This window comes from Cryptotermes secundus, unplaced genomic scaffold (assembly GCF_002891405.2).
Source record: "Cryptotermes secundus unplaced genomic scaffold, Csec_1.0 scaffold378, whole genome shotgun sequence".
In the NCBI taxonomy this organism is placed as follows: Eukaryota; Metazoa; Arthropoda; class Insecta; order Blattodea; family Kalotermitidae; genus Cryptotermes; species Cryptotermes secundus.
In genome coordinates this window covers 527,271-549,413 of record NW_019734966.1, presented here as the reverse complement: position 1 = coordinate 549,413, position 22,143 = coordinate 527,271, and the positions used below count along the sequence as shown (strand labels likewise).

Genomic DNA, 22,143 nt, shown 5'->3' with positions numbered 1-22,143 from the left:
GTTCAGGAGAGCTCTAGACATTTGAGAGACTAGTGTAGAGTGCTTACAAGACAAGTGAATAGAAGATCTGATGTGTGTGTTATAATTACAGCAATCTTGGAAGTGTTACAATTATTTGTAGTTACAACTAGTGAATATCCAATGAACCGATTTCTTAGTCACTAATACACATGACAACTGGTGTCAGAAGTGGGATGATATGTCAAGGCTGGAGCTTAACACAATCTCCCACAAATAATAAACGCAAACATTTGATCACCTCTTTTATAAAGTACTCCACACTCCACATATCCATATCACAATATTGTAACATACTTAGAAAACAGACATGCACTGAAACAAAAGTCTGCTCGCACTACTTTATGATGTACTTTAAAACTCGCGTCCATGCGTCATGTTAAGGTTCAACAAATTGTTGCTATGGTAACCTGAAATTGTGTAACCCGACAGTGTTACTCTCATGCTTAAAGAACCTTTTTTTTTCATGCCGACAGTGTTACTCTCATGCTTAAAGAACCTTTTTTTTCATGTATACAGGATGTTCTCAAAGCTACTTTACTGAGGCTATACTCATATTCCAGAGAAAAAAATATGTACTTTTCAACCAGCCAGTATCAGAAAGTGACAGTGAGGAGGGTGAGTATGGTGGTTGGTAGTAAATAAAGTATTTTTTCTGGAGTGTAAGTATAATCTCCATAAAGCAACTTTTAGAACATGCTGTATATAAGAATTATTATATGACAGTCATTTCCATGCATTTGAACTTGTATATTTGGAAACTGAGTTCTCTTTCCCACTAGTTAATGGTGCATAATATGGTGAATTTAATATCTTAATAATGCATGGAGCAGAGTGTTTATGAGGAGATGTTGGTTTGGTCAGCTAGTCAAGAAACTTGTTTCTGTTTATGAAAAGTGAGCATTCATTACTGTGTTCACAAAATCACCTTCCGGGCCTGCCTTGAGCTAAGTGAATTCCATGGGCTCCCTTTCATCCTGCCTAAGATTTTTTTTAATGTTGCCTGCTGCCAATGCCTAGGTCTTACAAGAGAGCATTTTCCTTCAGGTTTTCCAACCAAAACAGTAAACATAATATGGAAGCTGTATGTGGTATGTGTTGCATTTAGTTCTGGATATTCTAATGGTATCCCACCTTGTTCCACTTGATACAGACAGTTTAAGTTCTTCATTTATTATATTGTCACCTGTGGGAGTGACTATAGATGGGGTTTGGATTAGAGATTGGATTTATTGATCCCTTTAATACAAGACCTGTGACTACACTTAATGATAGCACCATCTCTAATCTCCGCACTTTACAGATCACTACAGCACATGCTAAGCCTTTTCAGTCTGCTGTGTCTTCACTGGTTATTCCCTGAATAATAGATTCTGACAATGAAGATTCTTCAGCTTTCACTTTCATTTCTTTGCTGACTGCATCAACTAAGTCTTCTCTTCACAGACTCCCTTACAACTGTCTCTCACTCCAGCTGACCTCCTTATAACATTTTGGCATGTACCACAAGAAAATTCCATTCATTGTTGTACTCCAGTCATTTCCATGGGAGCATGGTTGTTTGTGAAGGCGTTAGTCAGTAACAGCTGCATATACTCGCTTATTAAGAATCTGTTGCCTAGCATCAGATGTTGTTTCAGTGTTTGTTTCCAGGTTATTGCCCGGTAATGGGTCAGCATGCTATAATATGTAGGTAAACTTATGAACAGTGCAAAAGGTTTCAGTATATCCTCCAGCCTATACAGCATGCACTTGCATTTGACTGTTTATTCTCTCTGTGCTACACAATTTAAACAGCAGCTGGTCTTTAACATTTGAGCACATTTTACATTGGTGCATATTAAGAGTTTGTTTTCTGTGATTTATAGGCCACCATTCCAAATTTTTATTGGATTTGAAGCTACCACAGCAGGGACTATGAAAAGTATGTTTGTCAGGGTTTTAACTTCATGTTGTTTTGAAGATGCTCAGCGTGTTGGAGAGGACTTGCAGCTTGTATCTTGATGTTTCTTGCTCTGCTTATGTTTCAACCCATAATATGGAAGCGATTCTGCAGCTCTTCCAGCCACCTGTGCAGCAGGTACAGGCTACTCTTTCCCCAGGAATAAAGCAGCCAGGATGTGAAGCTGACTACTCCCATCTAGTGCCAAGGTCAAGGAGAATGGTGGAGGTATATCTCCACTCCTCCTTATGTCTTCATGGCATAGTGCTTAATTAAGCACAGGAACAGCTTTACCTTTTGTCATGTATGGAGGCAGTATGGTCCTCTGAAACATCAGGCTTATTCTGAACTACATGGCATTACAACCTACATGATGGTACTCTTCATTCTGGAGCTTTTGTTTTTTGTACCTAAAAATTGTGTTGATTACTGGTGTGAAATTTCCTCAAGGATTAAAATTTGCAACATTTGAATCAGGAAACCAGGGGCCAAATTCCTCTACATTATCTAGTCATTGAAAGAGTTTTACATTAAATGTTGTGTAGTGTTTGTATGGATTATCTTGCTGGAGGTAATTGTTCAGAGATGGATTACAGTTGTTAGAAAAGAATTTGTAGCATACTTAAAAAAATTCTCATTTCGGAAGTCATCCTTGGAACCATATATAAATATTAAAGTGGATATGTCAGAGTTGTAATATAGTTGGTGTCATTCACTGTTTCCACAAGTTAGACTTGGTATTGGTGAGTCTAAAATAATGCGTTATGTTTCAGTTGCTGAAGTTCCTTTGGAACGCCTCAGAATCTCAGACAGACACAAGAAGGCAGAAGAGAAAAACATGTCTCGAGGATTAATTGTGCAGGATAACGAGGCAGCATCACTAAGCAGTCATGTGAGTGCCACATCCCGACACAGTTCAGTAGCTTCCCTATCTGAACACAGTAACAGAGTGACAGAAATCTGCACCAACACATCGTCAGGAGGGACTGGTCCCCTTAATGTCGAATACTGTGTTTCCAAAGACAGTACACCTATGGCTGTTATAACTGAGTATGCACTTAGAACACTTGATGTAACACCTTCCACTGCAGTGCCTAACCAGCAGTCAAGTAACAGTAGTGTAAGAAAGTATGCACCATCTTCTCGTGCTAAAACTCCAGCATCCTTTGAGGTACAGAAGAGTCAGGTGAATGGTGTCAGTGATAAATATCGTTTAGTTGTTGCCTTACATGATGTGAGCGGTTATCTTCACAATGGAACACTGACCAGCATTGAACAGGCAAGTCATAGTGGGAATTCAAGTCTTTGCAGCATGATGCACTGTAATTTTCTTATATAATACCCTAATTTAGCATTGAATCATATACATTGTATATAGGAAGTTGGTGTAAATTAAGTGGCTGCACACAGCAGTAAAGCAGCTTGAGTTCCTTCAGTCTTTTTTGAATTCTTGAATGCATAGATATGAGGAGAAAATGATTGGGGAACCTTGATTCCCATGGTTAACGTTGAAAACGGTATTGAATTGGGATTTGTTTTGGAATAAATGTACTTTGTACATTGAAGCCTCATTGAAACATTAGTGTATGTACAGTACATTATTTATTGAAATTAAAAGTGTTTAGTTTGTGAGTTGAATCAGTGAGTTGAGGAGCTTGCTGATTGGTTGTGCTCAAGATAAGTCTGTGATAGCTAAAGTATGAAATGTGGTTCATGCAGGATAAATTATCCTCATTTCATTCAAAGACCATATCGATGCAAGAATTAGAGCTAGTCATCCCTTGAGAAATATCCGAAAGAACGTCAAGTTCAGAGGTATCTTTCATGAACTCTACAGGTTTTGCATTGTAATTAGCTTTCACATTGATGTTAAAATCACCCACCAATATGATTGGCATATCCTCACACCTCTCCTTGCCATAAACTTGAACATTTTGCAGACATCCATTACCAGCCAAAGGCTGGGTAAACATTATTTCCAAAGTGAAGTCACCCATTACTAAGTAATGGTTGGCTAAATGCATTCCAACTCCAATGCATAGCACTGAACACATGTTTCTGTTACAAAATTCACTAAGCAGATACAGTTTCCACGGTAATTACAATGGTTCCTGACTTCACTATGGGGGCAATGTTGTCACCGATTACTAAGTAATGGTTGGCAAAATGCGTAGCACCAAACACACATTACCTTGACAACAATTCACTAAGATACAGATACTGCAGTAATTACAATGGTTCCTGATGTGACATGATCTTAAAAGAGTAGAATGGAACCCTAGGGGGGAGTGTCTACTGTCAGGTCTCCTTAACATATATAACTAGAACTTAGAAATCAGAAGATATAAACCAAATACAGACTCCAGGAGATATTGAAAAGGTGCTGCAAATGGACCACAACAGATTGAATTTTTGAGAAGCTCACATTTGTTAACGTATTTCATTCGCAGTATGTCCAGATCCATCTCTTACGATTTAGCCATGGCAGGCAGTTGAAAGCCTATAAAATTAGCAAAATTATTACATGTTTTGGGTAATTGTTTACACAATGTACAATTTTATTTGGGGAATAAAATAAACACAATTTTTGGATAGGTCAATCTTTATTCTTTCATTTACATATAAATTTAACATAAGATATGCCATATGTCTTGAGTTATCAGTGGTTACGTAAGAGGTTGCACAAGTGTTACGCTGACTGTCACCTATGGCTTCATCCTTATGCACCCTCACATAATAACGTTTTCAACATTAAAAATAATTTTCTGTTTGATGCACTGACATGAAAGAATGAAGGCAGAAAATTACATTCTTCTGTGACACAGAATACCTAAAAGAAGCACCAAATTCAGAATGGAGTACAGTTTTCAACCATTGTTTTATTCATGTGATGTATATAATTACAGAATAATTGTGCAGCATGCAGTGTACTTAGGGTAGTTTTGCCGTAGATCTGTGAAATTTATAACATATTTCCAGCACTGCTGTGTCCCAATTATTGAATGCTTGAAACAAACACAGGCCATATTGACTCTGTTACATGCTGGAATATTGCAAAATGTATTAACAGCATGTAATTACCAGCAAAGAGTGTTGATATTGTTGTGTCTGGTATTTGGTTGAGAATGCACATTTTAGCATGCTTTCCTTATTTTGAAAAAATGAAAATAGGCTTATGGAATCTCCAGGCTGTCTTTGTATCACCCCTAATAACTTTTAATGGCTGAACCAATCTCTCTGAAACGTGATGTGTATATTATGTCACCTGAGCCCATCTCAACAGTGTACGTCATAAATCCCTCCCATCAGTCTATGTGCTTATATGTATAGCCCCCAGTCGTTGCTAGGCAACAGCTCAGTAAAATGTTGCCACTGCAATGAATACACATGTAACAAAAGAAGAATTGTTGGAAGTGTTGTTTTCTATGTGGCCTGTGTCATATCAAAGGAAAGTAGGCGATTAGTTCTTCCAAGAACTTCTTGTTTAATGCAGTTTCAACCTTCATTTCTGTATCCAGAATGATAGTTGAGAGAGCACACAAGAAAAGTATCCTGAATGAATTGAATCAGCCACATTTACACCAAACTTCTAATTGAACACAAATAACAGAAGTTTATTTATATATGTATGTGTGTCTGACACAGAGTTAATTAGATATCTTTATATAAAGACAGATATGATTGTGTATATGTTACGATAGACATTAATGGTCTATTTATTATGGATAACAGCAGGCAGTTATGCAGAATCCCTGTTTGAGAATTATACAGGTGTGGAAAAGGAACCTGACGATTTTTACAATGTGTTATGTTGGCAATACCTGAGGATGAGGTGGTGGGAACCATGTCATTTGCTGGCTTAAGTGATTTTGTTGCAATAGCCATTTAGCAGTGGAGTGCACAATATTATGCCTTTATTGTTGAAACATTTTTTAAAAAGTGGTTCCTCCTTTGTTAAAACACAGCAAATATTTTGCAAGCATTTCAATATTGCTCATCAAGGGACAGCTCCATGCTGCAATACCATACAGTTATGGGTAGAACACTTAAGAATGAGTGCTTCTGCATTAAAAACGAAACCACCAGGCAGATGTGTACAGTGCAATTGCCACACAACAGTGAGGTTGCAAGGCAGTCGTTCATAAGGAGTCCTAGATGTTGAGCCAGGAGACATTCTGTTGCTCTAGGACAGGCAGGTCAAACATGTCAATCGTGGGACGATTTTTGGTCGATCTCATAGGCCTATAAGGAAATTATACATGAAAAGCATGTAAATTCACTTGTAATATAAAATAAGGAGGAGATCATAGCTACTATTTAAGATCTTTAATTAACAAGAAACACCATTGGGCGGTGAATAGAAATGATGTGTGGAAACGTAACTGAACAGTTGTTAAAAGATGTTTCCAGTTTTGTTGCTTTCTCCCTCCAACTGGATGAATCTACAGACATCAGAGACACATCCCAGTTACTAGTTGCTTTTACAACAAACATCATGTGTCGTGTTATTTTTACCAATATTTTTGCTTAAAGCAAGGTATGATGATAGGAGCGGGTGGTAGATCACTGGCAGACACTAAGAAGTCGATCACAACCTGTTTGAAGTTAACATGCCTACTCTAGGAGTATCTGATCGCAGTGTGAGGAGAATTCTACACAAGGATCTAAGTATCAATATGTACAAAATGGTGGTGGTGCAGGAGTTAAGTGATCATGACATGGCAAACTGTAGCAAGGTAGCTGAGTGTTTAATCGGAATTTTGTCCAATGATTTCATTATCCTTATGACAGATGAAGCACATTTCCACTTATCTGGCTGTGTCAGCAAACAGAATTACGCTACTGGGCAGAAGAAAATCCACAGCAGTTCCATCAACAGCCTCTTCACAGTGCACATGTGACTCTTTGGTGTGGAGTGGCAGGCTTTGGAGTCATAGGCCCTTATTTCTTTAAAGATGAAGATGGGTGTGCAGTTACAGTTGCATCTGCTCATTATGTTGAAATGTTACGGAACTTCCTTACACCAGTACTGAGTCATCGTGGAATGGAGCTCTCAACCATATGGTTCCAGCAGAATGGTTCAGCTGCCCATACAGTGAGAGCATCCATGGGGGTCATTCAAGAAATGTTTCTGGAGGATGTTATTTCAGAATGTGGCGAGCTTCCATGGCCTGCATGATTGCCTGATCTCGCCGCCTGTGATTATTTCCTTTGCGGATACTTCAAAGCAAAGGTGTACGCCAGTAGACCATGGACCATCGATGACTTCGGTATTTCAATTCAGATGCAAATTTCAGCAATACCAGAAAACAGTGAGGCGAGCACTGGGAAACCTGCGAGCAAGGTTGAAAGAGTGTGTATGCAATGATGGGCAACATCTTAGTGATGTATTCAAAGCAAAATAAACGGAGACATAATGAAATGTACACAGAATAAAATGACATTCAGTGTTCATTCATTTTGTAATAATAAGTTGAAAATTAAAATAAAATTTCACTGCTTTATATATGTACATTTGAAAAAGTCAGGTTCCTTTGCCAGTTATTTGAAATTGCCAGTTAATCATTATTACAATAACATGCGCACAGGAAGCTGTAGAGACTGCATTGATTATGAAAACATTTGTTGTTGATCTTACTGTTTAATGAAATAGCACTATGTCACAACATTTGTAATTTGTAGATCAGAGCATTTTATTACTCGATCACCTTTTGGTATCTTTGGTTGCTGGAAAAGGCAGTACTGTGAGTGTCAGAACTTTGCTTGACAATGGTGTAGTACTTTATTTAATTACTGTCCTGAAACTCAACTGGATTCTTGCTTGCGTAGATTGCCTCCTTTGTTAAAACTGTAGGCTACACTACTGCCAAGCCAAAGGTTACAGATGTTAAGTTTTCATTGAGGTGGATATGCCTGTGTTTAGCTGAAAGAAAGGAACGTGAAGGCTGATGCTGGTCCCAAGCCAGAGGAGCATAAAATTGAGAATGGACATAAAGACTTGGAACTCAGTATGTCGGACACAACAGAAAACCAAACACAGCTCAACTTCACGGCTGAAATTGGCACTTTGGATTACAGTTCTGTGCTCTTAAATGATTGCAATGTGGAAGAAAAGCGTCTGTCAGCAAAAGAAGATTTCTTAAACAGAATCCAGAATGAGGATCCTCTGGAGGGACCTAGCTGGCATTACCAAAGTGTTGTGTCTCCTACAAGAAGGAAAAGGAAAAATTCAAAACCTTTGCATTCATCTCAGTCCAACAAAAAGGTAATTACAGTTAAACCTATGTGTAACAAATTTCATTTTTTTTAATTTGCTCTATAGACATTTATGTCATTTTTTAATACAGTAATACAGGGTATCTGAGGAGGAATGGTAAAAAAGGTAAAGCTGTACCTGTAACAGGCTATGGATGGCCTAGGAATATATCTGAATTACAGAAACTGACCAATTTCATGTGTTTTAACTCATTGTGGACCAGCAATTTAAATATTTAAATCACCCTGGGGCCCCCATTATTAAACCTACTAACCTAACTTGTGCACTGTTCACTTTAAAATTAATATGAAATCTAATTAATTTTATGAACTAAAATTTTTGGAGAACACTTACCAATGCTCCTAGAAGTGCTTGAGGGTGTGATATTTCTGGGAACATTCCCCTTTGTGAAGTGGCATTACACAGAACTTGCAAATGTAGACATACTCCATTTTGTGAACTGTACAAACACGGCATTGCCTGGAAGGATGCTTCCCCTTGGAATGTTCACTCTTCACAATTTTCACGATGGTATATTTCCGCATATCACCCGAGAGTCACCCTGGGGGGGGGGTCCATATGAGGCCTGCATGAGGTGGGAGTTGATGGGCCCGGTTGCATTAAGTCTATGTCTGACTCTGGTTATGGCGCCACCATCTGGTCTGTAGCCCAGGCCTTTGCCACGTTCATCAGAAATGCTTTGTATTTCACTTTTGAATCAGAGTTTAGATTTTTGTGAGTTTTTTAGATTTTTTACTGTCCCCGCAATGTTATTACCCGCATTATCGTCGGACCTCCTGTCACTTTTACTGTCTGTGGCCACAATTCTTTGTTCTCCCCTGTCACTGCCGCTTTCTGAATCACCATGACTACGCGTCTCACAAGGCAGGTCAGCTAGCTCATCAGAGAAGAATTTGTCCTTTATTCATACTCCACCACTAACCACTGGCTGATACATACAAAGGCAAAGCAGGCAAAGAATTTTCCTTCATAGTGGGTTAAGAAAACAGCAAGGTCAAGTTACTGACAAGTAAGCAAACATTCCAGAGTTTTACTACACAACTGTGTGCAACCTGGGTGGCGCCAGAGGAAGGTATAGTGTGTTACAAACTAACGTGTCCTAAAATCATGATATCATGCAACCGGTCCACCACGTTTAAAAGCCAAAAGCATGATATCATGCGACCGGTCCTCAAACTGTTAAAGAAAATGATTTGTTTTAAAACATAATGATGACACTGTGTGCATGAAATGTCCACATGCACCTGCAGAGCAGATGGTAGAATGATTAGTGAACAGTAAGTTGGAAAGAAAGTTGAAGGAAATGGTTGTGGCCTATTCCAAGATACTGTCATGGCATTAACGTGGAGAAACAGAAGAAAACCACAAAGGACCTCAGTCAGGAGAGTCAGTTCTGTCCTAGATTTGATTCAGGCAACCTCCATATAATGGTCAGAAGTGTTACCATCTGAACTATCTTGTCCCCTTTGCTGTGTCCTTTCTGGTGGTCACAGATATCATATGATTTTGAAGGGGACCGTAAGATTAATCCAGACTCTTGTAACACTGCATTGTTATACTTTCACTTCATAACAAAATTTGTTTCTTGAAGTTGTAACCTTTTTCATCTGATATTATGGATTTATAAAATGGGGATGGTGGATGGACTTTAAATTGGGGAATCCAAATGGTGAGGGCATTAGTATTGAACAGCTAAAATACTGTCACATATCCAGGGTTTTTGTGACTAATAAGACTGGTTGTGGATTGGATGATAGGATTTATTGATGCCTTCTTTACAGTCTGTCTTAATAACAATCAAGTTACAATAATTCACGGTCAATGGCTGCCTAAGATGTGTGCCATTCTTTACTGGACTACAACTTTCTTCTCTTCTACTGTGACTGACTTGGTTCTGATTTACGAATTGATCACTTATTCAGCTTCTGTTGCTTACTGGTTAACACTCCAGAGCTGTACACTCGACTTCTGAACTGCCTTATGAAATCTCTTACAGATGACTGACAAAACAGTTATATGTCCCACTTTTTTAACTTCAGTAGAACCGAATAGAGATCACCAACATTTCCTTTATTACTGCATGTCTATTTGTTGTCACAGAAACGTGCCTAGAGACTTGCTACCCAGCAATGGATATCCATCCACCGTTGAGAGCATAACCTCAGAAATGTGTTTACCAAACCATTGTCTAGCGGTGATCATATGTGTCAGAATATATTGCTTGAGAATAACTGTCATAGTATTTATTAGACTCTGTGATGAGCAGGTGGGTCATTTTAATGAAGATGACCAGAAACACTCTTATTGTAGATTTTTGTGCACATGCAGTGTCCCTTGTATCCTCAGTTTACTGAGACCTTCAGTGAGAGGATGGATACCACCAGAATTCCAAGGAAATGTGGGTTTTGACCACATTTCATTATCTCACGTTCTGCTTGCATTACTGTTTTTATCTGCTGCTGCTGTGGTTTCATCAAACTCACTTTCATTATGAGATGGGATTGCTCCATTAGTGTCACTGCCCAAAATGAGACATTGATCAGTATCTCCCTTAGTCATCAATATTTGTGCTATTATACAACTGTATTCTATTCAGAGTGATAATACAGACCTCCTGCTCTTGGCCATATTGAGGATTAGGCAGTGCAGTGTCTGTAACAAGATTATGCAATTCAGTGGTGGTCCAGACACTTCCCATTCTATGCAACTGCAGTGCTTGAGAGCACTATAGTTTCTCTCCGTTCTCACAAGATAATCTTGCAGTCACTTTCTGACACTTACGATTGGTAGTCTGTCTCCCCTCACTCTCCCCTCACTTCACCTCCCACTTACACTACAGCAGAAAAACAGGAAAGAAACCTGTATGTCATTGTCATGTTCCCATTACCATAATTCCATCTACAAACACACAAAATGTTCATTTGTTTCTGTCTTTATTCTGATTCATTTACAAGCTGCTACCTTAAGGCTGACAAAACATACTTAGCTGGAATGGCATATTGATAGGATAATCACATGGAATAAGTTTACTGACACTGAAATTTTCATGGCAATACTTGTCCTGCTAGAGTAAGTGTATGATGGGGTACCCAAAAGAAACGGAACTATTTTTTTTGTGGGCAGAGTTTTTGTAGTACTGCGTTTTGCTGCTATGAGCACATAGAGCTAACATTCCTGAGTCGATAATCCGACTACTGTTGCTTCAGAATGTAAGGACTAGTTTCGGCAGAGTTTATAGTGACAACTGTTTTGTGTGATCGTCGTTTTTGCAATGGCTGATTTTCGTGAACAGCGTGCGGCGGTGAAATTCTGCTTTTTGCTCAGGAAAAGTGGAACAGAAACTCTTGAAATGTTAAAAACGGCGTACAAGGACGATGCTATGTGGAAAACTCAAGTGTTTGAGTGGTTTTCTCATTTCAAAAATGGTGAAATGTCAATTGATGACAAACCTCATTCTGGTCGTCCTTCCATGGCCCGAACACATGAAAATGTTGAAAAAATTCGTGAAATCATCAAGGAAGATCGACGACGGACCATTGAAGAAATTGTGTAGCTGTCGGGAGTGACTTGGAGCTCAGTTCAGCGAATTTTGACAGAAGATTTGGGAATGAAAAGGGTGGCTGCGAAATTCGTGCCACGACTGCTGACTGCTGAACAAAAACAAGGTCGCATGGAAGCATCCTGTGCTTTGAAAGAAGAGTCCCGAAATGATCAAAACTTTTTTTCAGCGTTTTGCTGATGTTGCTGAGGTGAAGGAAAAAAACGACGGAGGCGCTGTCAAGCATCTCAAAAGATGAATTTAGACAATGTTTTGAAAAATGGAATAAAAGACTAGACAAGTGTATTAGTGTAAGTGGAGAGTACTTTGAAGGGGATTGAAGGTTTGTGCTTAAAATTTGAATAAATAAGTTTAAAAAAAAAGTTCGGTTTCTTTTGGGTACCCCCTTGTATATCAGTGTATATAAGTAACTCACAGTAGGAAGGCAAAGAAAATTTTGTGTAGAGCAGTGGAAAAATATCAGTGTTATAAATTTGTAGGCTGGCTTCAAATAAAGTAATATTCTAGTGTCACAGCAGTGTAACACACAGTTGGTCCAGAGGATGGGGACACAGATGATAAAGGTTAAGCCAGCATCCCATGTGCATTGAAAAAATTTCAGACAAGAATAGGTTTGGGGACTAGTTAAGGTCTCTGTAGCTCCATTAGAAAGGAATTTGCAAAAAAAGTCATGAGATTCTAAAGGGTTCTGATGATGGCATATAACTCTAAGAATTAATGGGTTTTTGGACTTTGTCCATCATCCAGTATTATAAAAAATAGACAACACAGCATTTCAGAAACTGAAGAATGCCGTCTTCTAGGATGAGGCGCCATGTAGATCTTGTGTGAACCGAAGTTTCAGGGTAGAAAAATCCAGTAGCCACTTGCTCATGCTGGTTCCTCGCTCATGGATTTTCCTACCCTGAAGATGGAGGTGACACATTCCTCCGAAAATTCGGTTCTCAGAAGATATACACTGCACCACATCCCAGAAGATGGCATTCTTTATAGTCACCACTGTGAAAACCTCAAATCCTACATTTCAGAAACTGGATCTGTTTCTGTCCCCAACTGAAAGGGTGGGAGACACATATTCTGTTAGGTTCCTTAGAAAGAGCTAACCTCCAATGATTGAAGTTAGCTCTTTCCAAGGGACCCAATAGAGTAGGTGCCTCCCCCCTCACCTGTGGATGGAAACAGATCCAGTTTCTGAGGCATTGTGTTCCCTGCTTTTTAGAGTACTGAATGATGGACAGAGTCCAAAAATTCAGTAACTCTTGACAGATTATTAGTTTCAACATTTATTGTAGATTTGATTTAATTTTGGAGCTGTTGTTTCTATCATTTATTCCTTATACTACTTAAATGTGAATATCCATAACTTCATAACTGTCATAAGTGAGACACTTGTTGATGTAACATTTTCATTCATTAGCACTTAATTTAACAGCCTCCTAAAGCTTGACCATTCCTTATGCACAAGCTGTATGTAGACATATGCATGTGTGCACACATGCATACATATATACATTGTATTTAACTTTGCAGTGAAGTCCTGGATACACATTTTAAGATCTGATGTTTTCAGGGAAACTCTGGAAGTCAATGGAATGCCACGTATGCTACACCAAAGAAAGAAATTTCAGGCAGATTTCAGCATCAGCAAGCAAAAAACAACCTTCAAGATCCACAAGCAGAAACGGGAACTATAGAAAGTGATAAGACTGATGATGAAGACATGGATATCACAGAGTGTATGCCTTTGTATAATGTTACGAGCAGTACATCCTCAAGCAATATGGGGAAGGAAATGAACACTCACACAGCTGGTTGTTCCGATATTTGTAAGATGCAGTCAGAGTCTATGGAGCTGTGTGGAGGAGTTGTTACTCTGCCTTATACAAAAAAGCCAAGGATGAAGCATAATAATGACACTTCAGGCGTATCAGAATCGGAGGAGGAATGGAAGCCAAGGAAGAATGCCAGGAAGAACCAAAGTCGAAATAAGGCTCACTCTGGAAGAACAAATTCCAAAAGTTTATCAAGAAGTATGAAAACAGGGTCAAAAGCAGTTTCTAAGGAGGCAGCAATTGATAGGTATGTTATAGACCGGCAATGGGAACCATTTTCTTGGATATGACACTGTGTCATCTGGTAGAAGTTTACTTACTTTCGAGAGCACCATACTGCCTTTTCCTTAAAAGTTATGTAGTAAGCCAAGCACCAAACAGCTGCTTGTGTATGAGCTCCAATGATGAAAAATGTACATTCCTCGAAAATGCTGATGAATGCTTATCACACTAAACTGCGTCACATCTCAGAAAATGGTTCTCATCAAATTTACTGTCATGAGAACCTCATATTTCATGTTCCAGGTCAGTTTGTTTTGTTGATGGGTCACATAGTTTTGTCTGCAAAATAGATTACAGTAAAATTTTCTTGTAGTGGTATTAGGAGAACTGAAATTCTTTCAATTTTTGCAGAGGATTTTAATTCATTTTATATTAACTTTATTTATGTCATCACAGATATTGTGAATGCTTGACATTGATAACATGTACAAATTTCTATTCGGAAGCTCTTTGAATTTTCCTATTACTGAAGACTGTGATGCCTGTTGCCTACCTACCACTTGGTGCTACAGCCCTGGGTGAACTTTGGACTCCTCCACAACCAGTCTCCACAACCAGTTCATGCTGCTATAGGAATGGATCCATGCATGATGCGAGGCTGGTTATTAGGTTTCTGAACAAAATTCTTTTCACTGGATGAGGTTGTTAGCCTCCTCATGGCCAACCCCCAACCTGGAGGACCAGTGTATCTCTCATAGTCTGGACTCTACCCTTTGACCTTTCTGGCATGGGTGACCCTTCTGGTAGTTGAACTATCGCTGGCATAGCTCTCCAGGTCACTGAGTCACGCAAGCCCCACCACCATGACAAGGTGGAGACACTTGGGGGGGGTGATGCCTGTTACTCAACTTTTTTACTGTTTTAATATTATTAATGGTGTGAACAATGAAAATGCAGTAACAATGGAATATTTTATCTTAAGAACTAATGCACTGTAGCAATTTCAAAGAATTGAACAGTTGCGTGAGGATGGCCAAGTAAGGCCAAAACATATAGCAGTTTAATTTTAATTTTAATATTATTTTCAATGAAGGGAAATTATAATCAAAGCTGCATTAAAGACAGAGGTAAGTGTGTTAAGTATGTGACATATGCCAAACGATTAATCTTAATTTTGATGTGCAAGACTCTTTAGAAGCAGTCCTTCGGAAGACTGTAGATGACAGGAAAGCGTCATGGCATGCTGAAAAGTAATGCCTCCTCTCCTCCCATCCCTTCCATAATATGACTAGATATTCAATGAAACAAAAGTGGGTACTTTTCAGGTACTTTCATGAATTTATCATGACAGAGTTTTGCGTCTTTGTTGGCAGAACCACATCATCACCCTACTTGACTTTGTCATCTCACAGGAAATGATGACCATTCATTCATGCAGTCACATCAGTTCTCACATTGTTACATTGAAGGAAAATATGCTGCATATAAAGAAAAACTCCACAGATACATTACTTCACTTTTTGTGCCGCTTTATTGTTGTGTTCAGAGTTAATGGTGGTACCAGTAGGCATAAAGTTTGAATGTCCTACAACATTAATGCCCTAGAAAGCAATTTTGCTGCAGAATGTGAGGTTCTGAACTTCTAGCTTCAGGCTGAGCAAGCCTGATCTGTGTCTGGCCAGGCAAGACTGGCTTGTGGCTGGGTAAACCTAGCATCTGGCCAAGAAAGCCTCTTGGTCTGTGGCTGGGAAAGACTAGCATCTGGCCGGGAAAGCCTCTTCTGTGTGTGACTGGGCAAGAGTGGCATGTGGCTGAGCAGTCCTGCTGTCTTACTGAGAAAGCCCAAGTTTTCTGCAGTCAAAAGCTCAGCCACTGCACACTGTTCCACACTGACATACTCATTCACTGCACCATTCTCATGGCTGTAATTAGAAACCTCTGGTGGTAGAACTATGAAACTTTACACAAAAGTGTGGGAAAGTCAAACTGAATGAGCACAACATAATTTGTGCTATTACATAATATTGTTTTGGGCGAAATAATGATTGTATTTAAAAGGGTAATATATTCTATAATTGTGGTTTGAATTTTTTTTTATTGCTAGTGGGGTGGGACTAACTCCCTTGTACTTCTGCCACTTCCAGCCTATTGTACCAGCCCCAGATGATAGGTGAGGGTGATTGTGGAACAATTGGTGGAATGAAGATTGGCAGGGGAAACCGAAGTACTCAGAGAAAACTTGCACCAGCACCACTTTGTCCACCACAAATCCCACTTGACCAGACCCGGGATCAAACCCGGTCCGCCGTGGGAAGCCAGCAACTAACTGCTTGAGCTATGGCATGGCCCAATGGTTCGGATTTATCTGGCTGTACTGATGGGCTTTTGTCTTGGTGGTGCGGATGCTGTGGATTTAGTTAGGTTGTTAACATCATTTGACACTGTTCAACTCAACTGCTTAATGTAGTGTCTTTAAATTATAACCAGCCCTGAATGAATGTTTTGTTGTCTATATTGTTTGATATACACTTATTTATAACAATATATATGGTATTCGACTGTTATTTGATATAATGATTTTATGTTGCATAGAGAACAGTCAGTTGCACACAGAGAGCCATTAAGTACGCCCCAAAGCAGGATGACTTCACCCCTGCTGGAGTACGTAAGGAGTGAGACAGGTTAGTTGCATTGACATTTGTTTTTATGGTGATTATGTGCATTGGACATTATACTGCAGTGACATGAACTTTTATTCAGAGCTCCAGAAAAAGCTACCTCCTACACTTGTCATGGTCAAGTATACGCATACAGAGTGTCCTGTGACTTTATGTCATAACTTGAGATGGTGAACCCTGAGGTCATTCTAAGTGAAAAATGTTACATCAACATGGCTTCATCAGCATATTTGAAGCTATGGTTTTTTTAATGTATTGCAGTTTCTGAATGAATAGTTCCCTGGCTGATGAATTGTTATGACCATACACTGAACTGGCCATCACATTAATCTGGTCGCAGCTCCTTAAGATTGTCACATATAGGGTCACATGAAACACATGACATATGATTGCAAGTGGGCACAAAAGATTAACTACTTCACTGAAATAAGATCTAAAAGTTTGTGACGATGGTACATTGCTACAAGTATTATGTTTTGGACGTTATCCATTGTCTTGTCTATTTAAAAAAAAAGTCCTGTTTCTTTTTTTAAAACACATCGTTTCGGAGACTGGATTCTGTCCTGGTCCTCAGGTAAAACCTACTCATTTGGGTCCAATATGCCTCATGTGTGGAGTTTCAGTAGTTGAATATTTTCTTAGCTCTCACAGGTGGTTTGTGTTGTGCTTGGTTTATGAACCCCTTCTGAAACTGGAATAGATGCCTGGAGATAGGGGCGAGTTCTGTCTATTGAACCTAACTGAGTAGGTTTTACCTGAGGACAGGGACGGAATCCAGTCTCTGAAACGCTGTGTTTTAAAAAAGAAACAGGACAGTTTTTTGTAAAATACACAAGGCGATGGATAATGTCCGAAAACATAATACTGGTACTTCAGTGAAGTTTTGGCAGCAAAAGATGCAGTTCTTAGTAAGGTTACGCATTTTGTAGTGAAACAAACCTGGTTATTTGTCAAAGCTGATGGCATTTATTTTGAACAAATACTTTAAGCTCCACAAAATGTAAAATGTAATTATTTTACCTTTTTTCTTTTAAAAATGCTTATACCAATAATATATTTCTTCAAATCAAGCTACATTTCAAATACCCATAGCTCCAAAACCATTGAGAATAGGACTCATTTTAGAATAAAATTTGTCACTCTGAATGGTTTCAGGAGTGACCTTCTGAAGTAGTAACATAAAGTTATAGGACATTCTATGTTGTGAATTCATTCTTAGACTGACTAAATGCTTTAAAAATTTAATACACAGATTATTTTTGACTGGTGTCCATTTGAAGAATACTTTCTTCCTGAATATTATGTGACGTAGTCTGGTAGAAACTTACCACATTTTGGAGGAATGGCCTGCCACCGTCTTCAGGTTGAAAAGTCCCTAAACTTCTTGCAGACTATAAAGGGTCACGTCACTGCCATGAGAACCTCAGATCCCACAGTTTTCCACTTCTTTCCACTCATCCTGACCTGTTTACAAGCAAGTTCATCACAGGAATGAGGTTTTGGTCAAGTGGATACAAAAAATGACAGTCTGTTCACTCAAATTTTCTGAAGACACATGCCGGCAGTTCTTATGGAACTTCACATAGGCTTGCAGTGTGTGTAGGTGAATAACCTGTGGAAAAGAAGAATAGCATTTACAGACCCTTCCTTCCATTTTGTTTTTTTGCCATGCATTACCCTGTTCATCCCACAAGGACTGAAACTCAAATGGAGTTTCACATTTAATTCCATGCTGCTGAATCTAGACATCCAGACTTCTAATGCTAACAGCAAAAATTTTCACAACCAAATGCTTCCAGAAGGTATCTTGAGTGTCAATATAATTGATTGTAATGTGGAGGTGAGCTGAAATGAAAGTGCTATAAAAGATGACTGATCAGATTGATTTTTATTTATCTTGTAGCTAATTGGATATTACTGAACTAAGCACAGTCAGATCAATGTTGATAGCATAAACAAAGAGAGAGAAATACACAGAACTCCAGTTTTTTAATGTAATGAGTATGCAATTTTCAATGTTTATGTTGCATATAAAACACTTGAAACTTAATTAGGTCCAAATCCTTACAGGAGGCACATGTTAAATCTTCTGTCCAGTAGGCATAGGGAACTCAATTTTTGGAGTAACTAAGCCAGAATAAGGAGCTTTACTTGCTCCCTGCTTGTGCCAGTTTCTTGCCTGGGTTATTAAACCTGGAAGATGGAAACAATACATTCCACTGAAATGTCAGTGGACCTCTACCATGCTACACAGCATGAACATCCCATAAGATTTGTCTTCATTGTCGCTGCTGTGAGAACCTCAGATGTGACATAGAGAATAAAGTTGTTCTGTTGCCATCTATTTTGCAGCATGCATAAAAGTGTAGAATAGATCTGTCCCTATCTGAAAAATTGGGGTAATGCAACTGAAACTCTTCCTTATCATTTGTATATAAATTATTTAAAAATTTCCCAAATAAATGCATGGTTCCAGTACGTACTGTAATACTTTATTGAAGAATGAAGTATAATGAAATTACTATAAAATTGAAAATTATTATTGTTTGATTTTAAAATATTGTTGCTGATGTCCCCGTGTGTCAGAAAGCCATGTTAAACGTGTTCTTCAAATATACTCGTATCTTAAGCTGAAAATTAAAAAAATAATATATTTGTTAAAACTATATACAGTATTGTGGTTTTGATGTTTCCTGTTGCCTCATATGGGTGTGAAGCTTAGTCTGTCACTCATTCAGAGAAGAATCTACATTGAGAGTGTAAGAACAGGGTGCTGAGGAGAGCATTTAGACATAAAGAGATAAGAAGTAACAGGAGACATGCAGATGGTGAGGAGCTTTATAATTTGTACTCTTCACCAAATGCTATTGAAATGAACAAATGAGGGTGGTTGAGGTGGGTGAGACTTGTAGCATGTATAGGGTAAATACATACAGTGCATACAGTATACAAAAAATCTGAAGGGAAGAGATGGCTTTGGGCAGCCAGCTAGACATTGCTGTTAAAGTGACTTTTAAAGAAGTGGAGTGTGAGGGTGTGAATTGTATTTGACTCCCTCAGTGTGGAGGTAGTAGAGGGCCCTTGTCAACATATTAGTGAATCTTTAGGCTCCATAAAGATAGGGCATATCTTGACCAGCAAAGTGACTTGGCATCTTGTGAAGGCCTCTGCTGTGTGGCATTGGCTATGTTTTCCTCATACATTTAATTTTTATTTCATAAAGTTATGAGTAGAGAGAAAATTGTAACATGAATTGTTTGCTGTTACAGAAAAAGGAAATGTTGGTAATCCCCATGGTCGTACCAAGAGAAGAGCAGCTCCAACAAATCTAAAGGAAGCATCTCTGATGACGTAGGTTACATATTTGAAATACGAACTGTAACAATCTTCACTTTGTAACTTAATGTATGGAACAGTGCTACCTTATAAATATTCTCTATAAAATGAGGCTCAGTCTTTAGAGTTAAATGTATGGTATGACAACTGCAGAATGTGGCAGGGCATATGCAGATTTTAAAAATGGTTTTTATATATAAAAATAAACTTATTAGGACTGAGAACACAGTGCATGTGGATTGGATCTTGCCAGAATATGACAAATGGGTCAGAAAGAATTCTCATTTACGAGTATTAGCTTTATCCTAGGTCTCATGTGCTCACTGTCCTTCACTGTACCCAATCAGAGGCAATCTCAGCTCAACAAAGGGATGTCAGCTAACGAGTATCAATTGCGGTATAATTCTAAATAAATATAAACTATAAATATAAATAAATCTAAATATAAACTCCTATTGGTTTTGGTTGCATTGATTCTATGAGTTTTCCTTATAGAGGCATTCATGTATTGTGAATCTAATGGCCTTGTTCTTAAGTTCATACTTGGAAGCTAACTGAGTATTTTAACCTTTTGCCACCCATAGCATTGCAGAATGTAGGACATTAAATTATGCTCTGTTCCACATATTGTAGCACAGTGTAGTATCCTTAAGATGTCATTCTTGTGCCATTTGTGCATACAAAACTCAAGTTAATCATCTGTGCATAGTTTGTAAGTACATCTCTGGCGCTTTGGTGACGTATTAGCATGAGGTATAGGCCAGATATAAACAACAGCAGTGATTTCATACTGAGCCTCTTGTTTTGACATTTTGTTATTGTAACAAAGACTGTGGTAGCTATGCTATCACTTCCCACTCATGGGCTTGTCCTTCACAGAGCATTCAGAGCATTAAATACTGAAAAGTGCCAAAATTTCTGCCACAGTGTGCCACATTATGGTAGCATGAAGAAAATTCACTTGCTGTAATGGCTTGCTCTTCAGTAGTTGCATCTGTTACAAAGAAATAAGTAATTCTGTTGTTTTTAGAAGCCTGTACAAGTTTCAGCATCAGATTTTTATGAAAAGAAGTAATTCTGTTGTTTGTAGAAGCCTGCACATGTCTCAGCATCATATCTTTATGAATGCAGTCAAAGTATGTTGTTTCATGTCACTTCCACCACCATGTGAAACTGAAATTTCTCTCATACAGTGAACATACTTTGCTTTCATGTCATTATTACTTACACTTTTTGGCCACAGAAACTGTTTTGCTCACATATTTAAGAATACAGAGTTCCTTCCCCCCACCTCCTTTTGTGGTGGAGAATCCCCTATGTTTTGTACAGTGAACAGTATTCTGGTTATACTGCATGCAGATGAACTACATTATGTTCTCTTCCACAGACAAATCAAATGGAAGTGAAAACATGAAAACAGCGTGACTTCTTCTGTCTTGGCAAGATTGCGCCACAATGTTCATATTTCAACAATGAAATTGAGAACATAAGACATGATCTGATACTTAATGAATACCCACATGAATTTGTTGGCTCCATGATGAAGCCATCGTGAAGCAACCATCTTTCAGATAAAATATACCAGGGCAATGTCATTATCCCAATTATCTCCAAGAAATTCAGATGCATTGGGAACTGTTTCAGTATTAGGACCATTTTCACAGCTAAACATATGCTTCATGGGATTTTGATGAAAACTGGACCAGTTAGAGATGTCCAACAGATTGAAACGTGAAAAGGTCTTGTAGACCGAAATTTGGTTTTTGGGTAGGACATACCAACTCAAAGACACTATAACAAATATATCAAATGATAATATATATGTCCATGATTTATTCTAACCGTCTTACAGTGCATACATTTATTCACCTTACTCTTCTCTCTTGCACTACATGTTTCAGCACAAAAGTGCTTTCTTCAGGTGCTTTTCGATGTATGTCAAACTACTTCATTGCATGCCCTGTTGTCTTTATACTAAAATATATATTCATCATATATATTGATAAATTTTAAATATTGAAACTGTTCAGGATTTGTCATCCTTATGTCGTATCTCAATACGCGAGTCACATCTCTCTTCTTCTATAGGAGTATTCTTCCTACTTTCGTGTGTGTATCTGTAACGTGAAATTGTTATTCACTAATACCGCGTTCTGAATTTTATTTGTTACTTGTGGTATTATAATGTTTAATACTCACTGTGCTTTGTGTTGTGTCTTGCTCCTGTGACTGCGTGTGTTATACTGCTGGGCCTGCTGGGTATGTGTGTGTGTGTGTGT

General features: G+C 38.5%; 1 protein-coding gene across 3 annotated transcripts in view; it reads left to right on the top strand.

Moving 5' to 3' along the window:
- LOC111869062 overlaps positions 1 to 22,143 on the top strand; it is an 80,055-nt gene that overhangs the window by 36,734 nt on the left and 21,178 nt on the right. For 2 of the 3 annotated variants that reach the window (XM_023860260.2, XM_023860259.2), the window contains 5 exons: positions 2,734 to 3,239; positions 7,884 to 8,225; positions 13,367 to 13,875; positions 16,443 to 16,531; positions 19,798 to 19,879. In XM_023860260.2, coding sequence (XP_023716028.1) covers positions 2,734 to 3,239; positions 7,884 to 8,225; positions 13,367 to 13,875; positions 16,443 to 16,531; positions 19,798 to 19,879 — 1,528 coding nt within the window. The remainder of the gene's footprint in view (positions 1 to 2,733; positions 3,240 to 7,883; positions 8,226 to 13,366; positions 13,876 to 16,442; positions 16,532 to 19,797; positions 19,880 to 22,143) is intronic. The other variant, XM_023860261.2, reaches the window with a different exon arrangement.